The sequence below is a fragment of the Lagopus leucura genome, unplaced genomic scaffold (assembly GCF_019238085.1).
Source record: "Lagopus leucura isolate 7727_CA_CO unplaced genomic scaffold, USGS_WTPT01 Super-Scaffold_100001, whole genome shotgun sequence".
Lineage (NCBI taxonomy): Eukaryota > Metazoa > Chordata > Aves > Galliformes > Phasianidae > Lagopus > Lagopus leucura.
The window spans coordinates 44889108-44905638 of NW_024962262.1; the positions used below are offsets into that span (position 1 = coordinate 44889108).

Consider the following 16531-nt stretch of genomic DNA (forward strand, 5'->3'; position numbering starts at 1 on the left):
CTCTGTTTTATTTGAAAGAACTCCATTTTAAGTTGGATACCAATGAATCCTCTAGTATGCAAAAAATTAGTACTGTAAGGGTTGATAAATAATTCCCCTTTCAGAAGCTTTACTTTGGGGGAGGGGAGGGAAAAAAAAGAATTATGCAAACTTAAGGAAAATCATATGACTAGATTCAAGAGTTAAAATATTAAGATATTCTACATTTACAGAAGTTCACTTAAGAATGAACACAACTAATTAAGTTGTTTTACACAACAACAAGTCCACACAGATTCATGCAAGAAGCCAACTCCTAGGCAGTCCTGTGTTTTTACAAGTTACCATGACATCTTTCTTTCTTCTGTGTACAAGCCTGGCATCATTTCAGAGAAATATGTGAATAGTCACTGTTGCCCAACAGCTGATCACTTCAGAATAGTTTCAGTATAGGTTTTTTCCTTGTTCCTTGGAAGTTAAAATTCAAAGCTAGCAACATATTTTGTCCTTTTTTTTTTTGTTTTGTTTTGTTTTATAATTAAAATTACAGTTATGACATTAAGAGAAAATGTTTTGTTAGCATGCAGTAAATGTGGACCTACAAAAAGTTGTCTTAAGCATTCACATAATGGAACTACACTTAAAAATATTACTACTGACTCTCTGTGCGATGACTGGGCACTTTTGTACAGTTAAATTGATTTTTGTCTGTAAAATGAATCTGTCATCTTTAATTTTATTTCTTTTTTCCCATGGGTGTGGTTCAGGTTTTGCCAAACTTTGTGACAAGGCTGTAACTGTTTTCAGTGGGAACTGAACCAACCACTTTCATTTTCTCTGTCTATTAAATAATATTTAGGATAATATAAAGCTACTGTTTCAACAGGAAAGGTATAATGTAGGTGCAGTGGAGCAAGCATTACTTGTGTATAAATTGTTTTTTTTTCTTGTCAGCAGGTCTCTTCAGGAAAATGGAGATCAGAAGGTAGAAAGTAAAATAGAGGAGGTTAGTTTTATAATGGCCATTTGTTCTGCTTTAAATATTCAGTTTTGCTCATTTCATATTGAAAGAGATTATTTATCTAATTACTCTGAGTTCCACTAAAACCATTCAAAGCATTACACTTGTACGTAACAGTATTTGAACTGTTATTCTTTGTAGTGGAGTTACTAACATAGATCTGCGACTCTCAGCTGTTTGCTTTTTTTTCTTTTCATCTAAGCCTTTTTGGGGAGCTGTAGCAGTAGAGGTGGTCTCATTTGCTGCAGTGGCTTTATTGATCACTCTTGAGAACTGACTTGAGTTACTGAATATTGGACGTATGCAGATCCTTTCCTCTGTCCCTCTTCCAAAGTGCTTCAGTAGACATTTGGAACTTCACAAATATGTTTTGCTTTGTTGTCAACTAATGAACAAATGTAGCAGTGTTGATAGCTGAGAGTAGTTTGCGTTAAAAATGCCATAAGGACAAGTACTGGCAATTTCTAGAGTAGATATGGGTATTGAACATGGTGGCGGTTCAGAAATTCTATACCAGCACCTCTGAATTTCAATTTCAGCCTCAGTTTGTTCTGAAATACTGTAAAAGTTTACAAGCAATCCTTTTTCAAGATGCTTTTAGACTTCCTATATAACAGCAATAAAATAATAGACATAAATGTATTTGAGGTGAGTACTTCCACTACTTTCATGTGTGTTTGTGTGAGATTATACTAATTTACTCTGATCTACATTGTGTCCTGGGTTCCTACAGTTCCTGTAGACGCAGTGAAAAGCTTACTGCAGTTGCTTAAGGTCAGGAGAAAGGCTGTTCTTAGGTCTTCTGCATTTTCTTTTTTTTTTTTTTTTTAAACTGGAAAACATTGCAACAAGCATTCTGAAAATCCCAGTTGTTTAAGAATGATTAAATACTTGAAATTTGCTGAGTAGATCAGAGTTGCATCCCTGAGAAGTCAGGCACCTCTGGTTCTTGCTTTTGGAACTTTAACTGTGTAGTACTTTAAACTCTCATGGGTATGACTTCTTGGGAGCTGTTTGCTGTTCCACAGAGCTAGATGCTTGAAGAATAAATAACAATAGTGTATTTCCTCTGGACACAAATGTGCATCTTATTTCAGTTCATTTCTTAATTTCCTGAGTTATTTGGCTCTAACTGGCAGTATTTGTAGAAAACAAATAGGGGTTGATACGTATTACTATTTAATACCATTTCAAGTGTTAACCTTCTGATAGCTTTCCATTTACATATGATTGTAGACGGTAAGTCTATTGTTGAAACTTGGCAGGACTGTTAGAAATTCAGGTCTTGTAGTAAAGAACCTGAAACAGATACTGACCGAGGTGCTTTTCATTCAATGCAGTGAAAATATAAACAGAAGTATTAGTAGGTGAGCTGTATTTTTCTAGCGGCTTTCCTTTTATTAATACTTTTTTGAAAGGCCTGGACATATTTTACATTGTCTAAGTTTTTTTTCAAGTGTGGTGTTTCTTTAATTTCATGTGTTCTGAGAGAGTTACAGCTACTGCTCTGGAGCTAATGCTTCTGTGTTTATTTCTGTTTAAGTCAAGTGGGAATCATAATGTTAGATGTTCTTATCCCCGAGACTGTGGTACTCATAGCCTTGGATGCTCTTTTGAGCAACTGCCTTACCTCTGAATATGCTTTGTTTTCAGTGCTGTGCTAAGGGATTTCATGCTATTAGATGTTTTTGTTTCTGTTTTTTTTTTTAAATGAAAATGATTTATGGATTTTTGACATCAAGAATAGTTTGAGGTACAAGTTTCTAGGAATGTCTTCTCTAAAATTCTTCATTAAAGACAGTTTGCCATAATTTTTTGCTCCAAAGTAACTCTATCTGAATGCTTTGTGATGTGAATCTTGTCTGTTCTTCAAAGTTTAAATATTACTCATTTATTTTAGGCTGTTGCACCTCTAAGGGAGAAAATCAAAGATCTAGAAAAAAGGTACGTCATCTTTTCTAAGTTTGGGAATCAGTTAAAAAGCACAGTTTCTGCTTTGTAGCAGTTAATTCTGTAGCTTCTAGGCTTGAGATTTCATGTTTTGCTTATGCCCTCAATACCTTTCAGTTTTTATCATGCTTAAGTGAGGATGAGCCCTTAAATGCCAAAGGACATCAATGCTGAAGATAATCAGGCTGATTCAATCTCCCTGAAGTAACTGTGAGTGCTGAATTCTTGTAAAGCACAGATCCTGTGGAGGAATATGCAGGTTTTAGTATTGGTGAACAGCTACTGTAGTTATCTAAGTTCAGTACAGACATGTGCTGAAATGTACTGGTTTCAACTACAGAAAGCTGGAAATGTTTCCCATACTTGTGATCATTTACCATGGTCCAGATAAGCTGCAGTGATTTGCTTGTGAATCTTTGTATGCGTGCATTGGATGGGCCCAACACACTCATTTTCCTTAGGACTTGTGAGGGAATGTGATTGCTTGAATAAAACTAAATAACACAGCAGAGGAGAGCAAATGAGCTTTTTGGTGAACCACAGATGTTAAATGTGGAGGACTTCTGTGCTGTAGTTCCAGGAGCACCTTAAACTCAGGATTTATTTATTTTTATTTTTTTAAGTAATATGAGTTTCACTCCCTTATCTCTGTCTGTTTTGTCTATTCTGTAACATCATTTCCTCCCTAGGTGAGAATGCTGCCTTACAAGGGGCTAAATCTAGCCTTTTCTAGGCAGTGCCACTAAGCCTGGACAGTTTCATGTGATGTACTGGTGGTTTTGTGCTGTTCCCCTGGTGAAGGTGCAGAATGACATTGCTCTTGGTCAGAGGCATGCTTGACACCCACAGTGTTTGGAGCTTTGTCTTGTCAGTGAGCAGTTGACCCTTCTCCCTGTTACTTCTGTGGCGTAACAAACAACCAAACAACAACAAAAGCAAAAATATGGAAGGGGTCACTTTTGATACTACTACACCAATCATAATAGTGAAATTATGAAGAAATGAGTTCAGGTTAAATTTTTGATGTACTCTATCTGTTAATTGACTTGTTTAACCTTAACTGATAGCCAGTATATCTTCAGTTTCACTTGTTGGTAGTTCAGGTATTTCCTTCTGCCATTGTGGTAGGAGTGTCTGATCTTTTTTTCCAATTAGTACATTTTTTCCAAATGGACATTGAGTTGTTAGGTATAACCATGAAGTTGGAACTTCTCAGGAGCCATCAGGCAGCTCATTCCATTTTGAGTTGCATGTGCAGTGCGTTGATGGCTCTTGCTACAAATGTCTAGCAATGAGCAGAAAGAATCAAAATATATTTTACCTCTGTAAGAACTGAAAATATAATTCCATTTTCACAAAATATGGGCTTTTAAGCTGCTAGGGCTCATATCAAAACAGAGACTTACTGTTCTAAGGTTTTGTTGAACAGTGCAGCTGCTTACTTCGGTTGGCACAACTGCATGTAAGATGTTGCTGCTAATAATTTTTAAATGTTGCAACTATATAAAATGGCAGTATGTAATTACTCATCAGCCTAAAGGCTGATCCTGCTTGAGAAACTTATTCTGTAATTTCACTGGTCATTTGGTTGTGTTTGTCTTGTTTGTTTGTTTCACTTTGTTAGCGGATTAAAATCTGTAAGCAAGCCACCTTCTTGCTTTTGGGAAGCAGATAAGTCAAGAATTGCTAGTTTCGTGACAGAAGGCTGTTTAATAAGCTAAAATTGGAAAGTTTTTATTAATAATTTGCACAGCAAAAAGCATTACTAGGCTAGTGTATTCATCAAAGCATTAGGTCAAGGTAAGCTTGAGTTCTTGCCAGAAGATGAGTGTTCTCTTCAGTCGGCATCATACTCCTGCAGGCTGCCCCCAAGCCATTGCTGGCCTAATAGAAGGTGCAAGAATGTTGGGAAATCCCTTTGGCAGCCATGTCACTTCATGCCAGCATAACGTAACCTGACCTTAAAAGTGGAGGAGTCTGACTTTTATATCAAATTATTTGACACTTTTAAAAAATAACTTCATAAAATTTAGAGGTATCTTTTTTTATCAGTGGATTTGCCCTTCTTTCATGGGAAGGCTGCTTGTCTGTATTGTGCTTATGCACTGCTATTCCTCATTGCTTGGTCTTAAATCAAAGAATTAAAGTTACTGTCACCAACCCCTGTAGCAATACAAGGCAGGTGTTGGTAGCTTCTCATTTTAGTCTTCCTGTATGGGTGATGTTTGAAGATTCTGCTGCCATATTTCCCCTATCTATGAAAATGGCTTTTACTCTAGGATGAAAAATTTGTCGTAAATGCAGAAGTATGTATGCTTTGTCTCTGAAAAATTCCTGTTGGGCCAGTACTGCGGGGTACAACCAGAGGAGACAATTCAGGATCAGAGGTAGAGAGTCTGTAGAGGTGTGTAAAAGAAAATGTAATCTCAGTGTGAATTCCTGAGAAAAATGCTTTCTGCTTGCTACAGCCAATTGTATCTCTAGCATGTGAACTGCCTGGAGGAGAAGAGTAACCATAGTTTCAGTTCTGGCCACTCTCATATTTAGCTAAGAGTAACTTCAACCTTTGAAATACTGCCAGGGCTAAAATGCTACTTACTTTAAAAATAATAATTCACATCTTCATTTGGAGAAATTTGCCATATGCAGAGTGCCGCCAATGGGGAGGGTGAAGAAAAATGTTGCATGATTTTACATCCATGTAAGCATTTGTGGTTCCGAGCATCAATTTTGAAATTGAGAGCACCTAAAAATACAAATGTTAGTTTCATTCTTAAGATATTTTAGTTTTGATTGAATTCTTTTGGAAAAAAAAAAAAAAAAAAAGACTCAAAAAGATTAAAGTGCAAATGGCTTGCAGACCATCAGAATAGTGACAATGTAGCCAGTTCTCGAGAAGAAATTTAAGATTAGCTTTCAGACTAGTAAAATTGAGTATTTTTTGTTTGTTTTTTTTTCTTTAAGTTGAAGCATCGTGAAGAGTTTCTTCAGTGTTCTGCTTGTAAGCGTGGTACTGATTATGTTGAAACTTTAAGTGTAGTTGTTTGAGGTCAGTGTGCTAAGTTAACAGAAGTTTTTTTGTTGTTGTTGTTCAGAACATTTTAATAGATTGCTTGCTTTTTAAAGTTTCAACTGTTAGAAGCTGAGTGAATCACAATAGAAAATCAGTTAAGCAAAAGTTTGATGTGCTTCTTGCAGACCAGATGTTATATTTTTCACAGTGCTTTGACAAAGTGCAGGTAATTTCAAATGTTGGTCTAGATTCTTTAGGAAAATGGAGTGAACATAACCTTAGAACTTCAAAAATTGGAGGTTGTTAGAATAATATTTTCTTTTTCAAAGACAACTGTCTGGAAGAAGAAGCAAAGCTCCAACTTACGTATTTTTTCTTCTTTGTTTTGGAATGTTCTTTAGTTTTACCCAGAAATACCCACCAGTGAAATTTTTATCAGAAAAGGACCGTAAAAGAATCCTGGTAAGTTTGTATTTACTCGGGGGTTGTGCTTGGGAACTAAGAGTTCAGTGATGTGATCAGTTTACGTACATGATTAAAGTTATGAACAGGAGTAAAGTAAGTTACTTTTGTTATCGTATGTGCACGGAGTTTTTTGCTTCACTTACCCACTCTGATGTGCTCAAACACAGTGAATGGGTATTAGACTTGGGCTCTAGTTTGGAGGTTTGACTTGTTGATTAACCCACTGTACTCTGCTTCTAACATCATAGACTTGCATTCTTAAATGATCTTTGTGTTCTCAGATGTGTTAAGCTTGTAGACTGGGAAACTTATTTCTCATGTCATGGAAGAAAGGCTGTGTTCTGGATTGGACAAAAACTAGTTGTAAAGCTGGAAGTCTGCAGTGCTGTTAAGGAGGCGTAGTTTAACTGGAGGAGTGTTCATTTCCTTGTTATTTTATCTGTTTGTTATTTTGCAGCATCACAAATGTTCAAGGGTGGAAAAGGAAGGAAGTTTAAGTCAGGACAAGGAAATTCAAATTTCATTAGTTTCGTTTAATTTCATTTGTGACAACTTGAGGGAGGTAGATTTGTAGGCTGTTTCTTTGTTGAAATTGAGATGGACAGTGAGGAAAGTAGCATAGAGCCTTACTCTGAAAAGTCCTTAGTTGCTCATATCTGCAACTGTAACAATGTCACCGTAAGGTTCTTTTAGAATAAGTGAGTAGGTCTTTACAAGAAAAGTATCAATGTATGCTGATAATAGAATCATAGACTCAGAATGGCCTGGGTTGAAAAGGACCACAATGATCATCTAGTTCCAACCCCCTGCTATGTGCAGGGTCACCAACCACCAGACCAGGCTGCCCAGAGCCACATCCAGCCTGGCTTTGAATGCCTCCAGGGATGGGGCATCCACAGCCTCCTTGGGCAACCTGTTCCAGTGTGTCACGCACCTACCCTCTGTGTGAAAAATAGGTTAGGAGCTCTTAATACTGAGTTTTAAACTTCAGCACTTGAAGGTACTGGATGGAGAATAAAGGTGTTGGAAAGAGAGTGTTTCTGCTGACCTGGAGATAAATTAATTTTTGGTGTCTGCATATTGTAGAGATCAAATTCCTACAGGGAAAGCTGCCAAAAAGCGCGAATGAGTCATAGTCACAGTCATGAGATATACTCATTTCTTCTATATTGCATTTGGGAACTACTTCAAAGTAAATTGCAAGCTCAAGTGGGCAGTTTTATTTAGAAACTTGCTGTTATCGTGTAGTAAAAATGTTCTTCTGACTAGTTGAAAGTCAGCATATGGAGAACTTGTGTAAACTTTGAATTTTGTCAGGAGTAAACAACAAGAATTGGCAAGCCAAATGAAGCTTGGTAGATGACTTGCTACATATTTTGCTGACTTCCCTATACTATTCTAAATTCTGATTTTTTCCCTGACCACAAAGTCCGACTGCAACCTGGAGATACCTGCAACACTGGCATGACCAGACAACATTTCTAGCAGTCCTTTGCTAATACTGTGTATCTGTGAATAATTTCTAGTAGGCTTGGTGTCTCAGCTAAGATGAGGTGCTCTGGGACTTTGATTCAAAAGAGCTTCAGTCCATTAAACTTCATCCTGTGGTGTGTGTTTTATCTAATTTGCTCAGTCCTCTGAAGTGACCAGCCACAGGCTATCTTATACCAGAGGAGGAATTGTGCAGTATTATGGATGAAAGGGCTGATGCAAGCTCAGTCTGCTGTGTGTTCTTCTGTGTGTTTTTGGTGTTTTTTTATTTCTTTATAAATTCAATATTTTAGACCAGTAGAAGCACAGAATAATTTGATGTAATTTCCAAATGGGATATTAGATGTTTTGAATCTGACTGCAGTCAACAGAAATGAACCTGTCTAGTAAATAGGCAAGTATTTAAGTGCCTCTATTACAGAAAATGTAGTAATATTTGTGCTTTTCAGAAGATGCTGAAGTTACAAGGCATATTGGCACTTTTAAATAATTAAGTACATACTTTTTTAATGAGGTCTTACTAAAGAATGTCTATTTAAGTCCCAGGTGCTAATGCTTCAGTTCTGATATGGAAATGATTCATGTACAGTATATGATTCTGGAGATTAATATGTCACTGTGATTTGCAGGAAGTCATATTTAGAAATGAAGTATATTAACCTTGCTTTTGTAAGTGATTACAGGAAGGTTATACAGAGAGCTCCAATGAAAGATTATCTTTTCTTTTTTTAACATAGCCTCAAGTAATGATAAGTAATTTATACAGTTCTTTACTTTTCCAGGGGAAATTCAGCTCCTTTTCCAGGTAGTTCATTATCTAATACCTATGGAAATTATGTGTTAATAAAGCTAATACAGTTCTATGATAAAACTAGAGTTCAAGTACTTGGAACTTCTTTTCTAGGAAAATTGGCTTGTGCTTTTTTTTTCACTCCTTTTTTTTCCTTTTGCTTACATTTAATGTGAAAGGGTGCTTGCTTTGGTTAGGAGATGGTGAAAGAATTTAGCTTTTGATGCTTTGCTGCACTAGATAGATTGCAAGTATTGAATTCGTCTTTTCTAGAAACCTGGAAGTAAAAATAGTGGGAGGGAATTTTCCTAGACCTTAGTTAAAGGAATAGAATTACAGAATCTTCGGAGTTGGAAGACACCTTTAAAAATCATTTAGTCCAACTCATTTGCAATGAATGGGTATCCACAGCTAGATCAGGTTGCTAGGAGCCTGGTTCATCTTGGCCTTTAAAGTCTCCAGGGACGGAGCATCCACCACCAGTCTGGGCAACCTCACCAACCTCACTGTAAAAGACTTTTTCTTGTGTCTAACCTAAATCTCTCCGGCTAAAGGATCTGTTCCTTTTTTTCTATAGCTCCCTGTTAGATACTGAAAGGCCTCTGTCAGGTGTTCCTGGAGTCTTCTCTTTTCCAGGCTGAACAGCCCCAGCTCTCTCAGCCTGTCCTCACAGGAGAGGCGTTACATCTTTTGAATCATTTTTGTGACCCTCTTCTGGACACACTCCAACAGGTCCACATCTGTCTTGTAGTCCCCATCAGGATGCAGTACTTCAAGTGAGGTTTCACCCTCACAGAGTAGAGACCTTCTGACCTCGTTTCTTTTGATTTAGATTCATATCCTCTACAGGAAATGTTGGTCCTGATCACCACAAAAAGACAAACTCCTTAGAACTTGCAACAAGGCTGCCAGTTGTGGAATTGCAAGTCAGGATAAGCTTATGGCAATAGATTTTCTGTGTGTTCATTTTTAGTTTGGTAGGTGGTGATACCTGGCAAATGGCTGTTCTCCCTCAGTTATTGCTCTTCTTTCCTTGCTCTTAGCATTTTGCTGTCTCTTATGGGATAGTGGGAGCCCCAAGATCATTGCTTTCTTTTACTTTAGGAGGGCTACTCCTAAATCCTGTTTCTCCTTTGTATTTGTCAAGGAACTGAGTCACATATCCAAATCTCATGCAGGGAAGCACTGACAAATGCAAAAGAATACCAAGTAGACCAACAAAATCTTTATTAACTTGGTACTTATAATACCTGTGGCACTGAAAGAAAGCTGCATTTTACAGAAGAAAGCCAATGTCAGTATCTTTTCTTTTTAGTTTGTTAGCTTTATTTCTTTCCTGATTTTAAAATCAGAAAAATTATTCTCATCTGTTGGTTGGTTGGTTTTGTTGTGTTTTTTTTTTTTTTTTTCCAGGAGGGAGGGGGCAGGATAAAGGTTTAGGCTTTGATTAACACAAAGTGAAAGAACTTTGGATGTCTACGTCCTTCTACACACAGTGCTTTGTCATCACGGCACTCCATCCACGTGTTAGATTGCTGTTTGACAGCTTCACCATGTCCTTATATTTGGTTAGTTATCACTGCAACTGGAGAGTGGAAATCAATAGCTGAATCACTTTTCCAAACAATGAATTTTATCATGCAGTCATACAGAGTATCTTGATATGCCACACTGGCCTTTTACCTTTGTTCCTTCAGAGTTTTTATTACCTGTATGTGTTCTTGAAAGGGCAGACGAAGTAATTGCTTCCATATTTGTGTGGATGACACAACTTGCAGTACTACTACGTGTAATACTGACTGCTTGAACACTTTGTTAATGGTTTGTTTTTCTTCAATGTTGTTCGCTCTTACAAATTTAAGTGCACAAAGGGGAAAAACAAATTGCTTCCTTGATTTCTTTTCCCTCTATCATGGAAGAAGAGCAGAAGATTTTAAATGATTTACTTCTGCTTGTTGGAGCTACTGATGTGTGAGGCTGAGAACAGAATGATAGGATGATTTTGGCAGCTATTTCAGATGAGAGGCCTTTCACCTCTGCACTGTGAAATAATTTGTAGTGCTTAGGACACCCAATGTGTTTTCCATTTAATCCAGACAGAAGCTGGATTTAATATTTCTGGTATTATAACAAAAATAATGTGAACTTCTGTCATCTTTTTTTTCCTCTCAGTAATGGAGATCGCAGGGAATTCTTTTTCTGGGTGTATTTTAGATCTTGCTATGACAAAAGGGCACAATCCAATTTGTAGGGAAAAAAAAAAAAAAAAGAGGAAAGGAAGATAATCTAATCTAAGAGTTTTTGCTGACTTGAGTGCTTAGCTGAACTTTCAGGTTGGAAGTGATGAAGCATATGTCTCTCAAATTTTAGATACCCTAAATACTGGGTAAAAAAACTGAACATGGAAATGGAGTTGTTTCCCCTGGGGTAAGCAAGGATCTGAAAGCTACTGTTCTTCTGTTTTCATGCTTGTAGACTTTGTCTGGTGTTTCTGTAAAAAGAAAAAGAAATTTATACCAACTGTCCTAACGCAGATAACTGGAGGAGCAGGGTTTGTGGGTTCTCATCTTACTGACAAACTAATGATGGATGGCCATGAGGTTACAGTTGTGGACAACTTCTTTACGGGCAGGAAAAGAAATGTGGAGCACTGGATTGGTCATGAGAACTTCGAACTGATAAATCACGATGTCGTTGAGCCCCTGTACATTGAAGGTGAGTAGCCACTACCTTGGTATCTGCACTTGACTGTGCTTTATGTTGATAAGCATGTTTGTAAAGAAATGAAATCTATGTGCTGACTTCTGGATTGATCTATTACCTGTATACTTGGTTTATTGTTCTAAATTCTATGAGCAGTGTGGGCTGAGCGCTGAATAACTCTTGTCTTTGAAATCAGTTCTTTTCAATCAGAATGTTCATCCTTTCTGATTGGGTGGGAGAAGGAAATGTTTAATATTTCCTTCACATGACTGATCTTGTGAGAAGGCAGGTTGGCGAAAGATCAGTCTGTCCATCTGTTGTTTCATATTCATTTGTGCATGCACGTGCTCACATACACAGAATCTGCATCTTGATTTGAGAAGCTTAATGTAAGGGTGTTGGTACTGTGGATTGTGTACCTCCTGCAGAGGAATGTAAGCACTTTCGTAGTGCAAGTCAACTTGCTTTTTCTGTTACCTTACATATTTTTCAATGGAAAACAGTGTGCCTGGTTTAGGTATGAGCATTCCTCTGCCCACAGATTAGGAAAATGTCAGCACAAAATTCCAACAACAACAAAGCAAAAAACATTTCACTTCAAAGATGTAGGAGTAACTGATCCTCTGAACTATCATAAAGCATCAGACTGTTATGCCAGCTTGTAAGACAGCTATTTTAAAAATACTTAGGCATATATAGGCTTTGGGAATATATCAGTGTATAATGAATCAGTGAAAAAGTTAATCTAATTATGCTGGAGTTTTGGTGATTTTGCTCTATTTCTTATATTTCTTATGTATTTCTGGCAATCTAGTTTTTGTTTCAAATTAAAAAAAAAAAAAGTGAATCTGAGGCTGTATTTTTTTCAGTTATTACTCAAGTGTATTCTCATGGGCCAAATTTCACAGGAAAAATCTATAGTAATTGCATCTCCTGTGCTATTGCTTGTGATGAATTCCTGACAGTGCTGCTGAAACAGTTTTGGAAATGTGTTCCTTCTCTGTTCTGATAATGCATTGGTTCAGTTACTGTCCATTACTTTACTTGAAATTTGTGTTTTTGCTGACAGGATAATAGGACCAAGATCTTACTAATTGGCTCCAGGTGGTAGTAGCTTATACCACAGCTACATTGGTTTGTCAGCTTTCCTAATCTTTCCTCCATTACTTTTGTTCTTACTGACACTTAAGAACTTTTCAGAGAATTAGCAGCAGTTTCCCAATCATCAGGCACAAAAAAAGAAAGGGAATTCTGTTATCCTTTTGCTACCTGTCCCATGTTCTGTATAATTAAGATACCAGTCCTCTATTGTCCGATGATAGCAAGTTGTAATGTCTTTCAGCGTGTAGCTTATTGAATTTCTTCTCTTACTCCAACAACATAAATGTAAGCTGATGTGGGTAAATATTAAAACAAAATTGACTAAGTATTAAGAATAAAATAAAATACACAGTATGGTAACATGGTAAAGTTTTGTTAAAGTTTAAAAACACGATGAAGATTTTTGTGTCCAGGAAGGAAAAGTGGGGAGGGAAAAAAAAAACAAAAATGGTGAGAGGAGGATGGGTAGGGAGCTATTGTAATAGATTAAAAAGTTGTTTTTTTCCTTCTGGCTTGGATCCATAGCTCTTAATTTAGTCCCAGTTAGTCCTTTTCATTTGAAAATGGAAATTGAAAATGGAACTTTTTTTAACTTCATAGTGAGTCATAAATACAGTCTACCTCGTGTGAGTCATTAACTTGATCTGAATTGTCCAGAGACAGTAATGTGGTCAAAATACAAGTTTCATTTCTTAGCCCTGTGGATGTTTACTGCAGTGCTGAGTGACTTTATGCAGTAGAATTTCTGTTGCTATAGCGTTTAGGGAAGATATCAGCAGAAATTGCACAGGGACACTTAGCTTTCATTTGTGCTTTTTCAAGGAGAAAAGCAGAGGTACTGAATTTCTTAATGGAATGAAAGTACTTGAAGGGTAAGAAATAGAAAATCTGAAAATAAAATTTCTATGAACTTTTTTTATTGTATTTGAGTTGTATGTTCTTAAATTACCTGGGATTTTTTTTATGTAAAGGTTTAAACCACTAATAGATGTGGGTTTTTCTAGTCCAACAAAATAACTTTCTAAAGGGTGAAGTATAGATGAAAGAATCTCTTTATTATTTTGTGTTGTCTGGAGGAAAAAAAAATATATAGAAATTCACCTTTGTTTGACTTCCTACCTCTGATTCTTTACATTCTTTAACATTACAACCTCATCAAGTTGTTTACTTGAGAGCACTTTGGCTCATGTTTCTATAAACTTTAGTATGAAGGTTCATAGATACAGTTTGGAGAACAGAAGAGAATGAATGCTTAAGCTAATGTTACTGTGACCTATCCCACTTCTTGGCAGTAGAGTTGTGTTTAAAACTACCAAATGAAGTTTTGGATTAAATGTATAAAGGGCACAAATAATGTACTCAGTTTACATAGTAACTTGAAAATGAGTGCCTTAGAATCATAGAATGGCCTGGGTTGAAAAGGACCACAATGATCATCTAGTTCCAACCCCCTGCTATGTGCAGGGTCACCAACCACCAGACCAGGCTGCCCAGAGCCACATCCAGCCTGGCCTTGAATGCCTCCAGGGATGGGGCATCCACAGCCTCCTTGGGCAACCTGTTGCTTTATCTTACAAAAAAAAAACAAACAAGTGGAGGTTGTTTGCAAGGTGCGTTTGTTCCTGTCCTCCTGTAGCAGAATATATCAGATGGTTGAACAGTTAATCCTCTGAAAAGAAGCACTGACTACTGTGGTTTGAGGAAAACCTTAAGTTGCCTGCTGGCCTTCGTAACTGCCAGCTTTGTCTGTGTTAGAGAATACGGTGTTTGTAGCCAAGCTAGGTACAAGAGGTTTTCTCTCCCTCTGTACTTTTTCTGTTTGAGCACTTCTTATGAAAGAAAAAAAAAAAAAAGGTTGTACAATTCTGAGGAATCTTAGTGGTTTTGTATTTTATTTGCATTTGTTTGTGGCTAGCAGTCAGATGGCCATTTGGATAATCTTGTGCCTGACTGTATCTTGATGCAAAGAAAGGCGGATTTTAGCACTGCTCATCTGAATAGCCTTGAGCCTTTATGGGAATTGTTCATTTAAGAGTGGCTGTATATTGAAAATTCAGCATGTGTTTTTTTTAAAAATTGCCAAAAGATTATGGGTGAAGATAGAGAGGCAGGAATGTGTTCACTTCTCCTCTGACAGCATAGGTCTAGACAGTAATTTATTCATCAGGGGTATTCCTTCGGCTCTCTGGCCTGCTTTGATGTTTTGTAGGCAACTGGACATTGCTATTCTAGTTATTAACAACTGCACGCACTGTGATTCATGTTACATAGAAGTCAAAGACGCTTTTGTACTTACAGTTGTTATATTACGAAGGGCTTGCTGTTTGGGGTTTGTTGAGCATTGGATCTTGCTTCTAACAAATAATCCAGCTTTTGTTGTACTGTTTTATATTATAATTAACTTTTCTACCCACCATCTTTACATCCTCTGGTAGTGTCTCCAACCTTGGATTCTTATTTCATATGATGATATTTGCAACTCTGACATGCTGAAGCTGGTCTCATGGTTAGGATTTGCCTTAGACTTCTGTCATTACTTATGTTATGTTTATATCAACCAGTATCTTGGGATTCTTTCAGCTTTCATGTTTGAGTGATTCTGTTGCTCTTATTAAGGTTAGCTTATTAAGGTTATTTTTTTATATACTTTAAATTTTTTAGAGTGAGCTGTTCTTTCTGAAATTCATCGGTGAATATATACTGACTTTTTTGATGGCCTGTTACAAAGCCAAATTTGAGCTGATGTCTGGTGTGCTTGCTTCTTTGTATCAGATTCCATTTATGATATCTGTATCTGTCTTTTGAAGTACCTCGATGGGGAAGATTGCCATGCTTGTTTTTGAAATAATCTCCTTTATTATTATGTGGATAAGTATTTGGAAATAAATGAATAAACGTGACTACCGGATAAGGAGACAGCAAAGTAGAATTCATTTAGCTTAAGGTAGAAATAAACAGAGGCTGAGAAAGGTGGAGAGATAAATTCCCAATTAGTTATATAGAGCTTTGAACATAAAATCTGCTGAAATAAGAGTCCTGGTTTTTGTTATAGCTTTTACTCACAACACAAGGTATAACAGTCTAGCTTAGTTACACTAGGCTCTATTTTTGCTGTTGTGTAGAATGTGCATTTCTTGACAGTAGTTTGAATCTTTGTGTTTCTACAAGCTTCAGTGACAGAAATGCAGCAATTTAAATTAGTTAAGATTGGGACTAGCATTATTACCTGTACAATCTCTTGCTGGTATGCAAGCCATCTTACTTTGAATTAGACTAGACATCAGTATACCTTCATTGATTGTAAATAATATTCAGTGTGAAGGTAAAATAGATTCCATAGCTTGAGGAATATCTGTTGGGAATGGCATTATTTTAAGTGAAAAATCTCCACCTGGTAACAGATATGTGTTAACATTGTTGATGTATGATATTGATGTAATTTTGTGTTACTGAAAAGCATGTCTTGCTGTGGCTTACAACAGGTTTGCAAACACATGATGTATAGCATGTGAGCTCCAGTGTTAGGAAATGCAGGAAGAATAATTGTTTTTCAACTCTTGCACTTTCTCTTTCCATATATAATATGGGAAAATATTAATGCTTCCTTTCCTCCCTTCTCTGGCTTTCTGTAGTGGACCAGATCTATCATCTAGCATCTCCTGCTTCACCTCCAAATTACATGTATAATCCTATAAAAACATTAAAGACCAACACTATTGGGACATTAAACATGCTGGGTAAGTAGAAATCTTTTTCTTCTTAACAGTGTTACATTGTAATATGATTTAGACAGAGTTGGTAGGGGGAGGATGGAGCGCACCAGTCAAAAGCACTAAAGAAGTTGCTTCTTTAAGAACAGTGGGTGTTTTTTTCTGTCTTAGAGAAGTTGTTATACTTTTCCCTTAACTGTACCTGCAGGTGAGCTCTGACAACATGGAAGCTCAGCTAGCAAAGCAACAGAACTTCCATGTAACTCAGCTATGGAGTAATACCTGTGCAGTGATTACAGAAATCACAC

General features: G+C 36.8%; 1 protein-coding gene across 3 annotated transcripts in view; it reads left to right on the forward strand.

Annotated features, from left to right (window-relative positions):
- Nucleotides 1-16531, forward strand: part of UXS1 (UDP-glucuronate decarboxylase 1) — a 56641-nt gene that overhangs the window by 14278 nt on the left and 25832 nt on the right. For 2 of the 3 annotated variants that reach the window (XM_042867329.1, XM_042867331.1), the window contains exons 3-7: nucleotides 934-985; nucleotides 2901-2944; nucleotides 6365-6425; nucleotides 11244-11424; nucleotides 16146-16250. In XM_042867329.1, coding sequence (XP_042723263.1) covers nucleotides 934-985; nucleotides 2901-2944; nucleotides 6365-6425; nucleotides 11244-11424; nucleotides 16146-16250 — 443 coding nt within the window. The remainder of the gene's footprint in view (nucleotides 1-933; nucleotides 986-2900; nucleotides 2945-6364; nucleotides 6426-11243; nucleotides 11425-16145; nucleotides 16251-16531) is intronic. The other variant, XM_042867330.1, reaches the window with a different exon arrangement.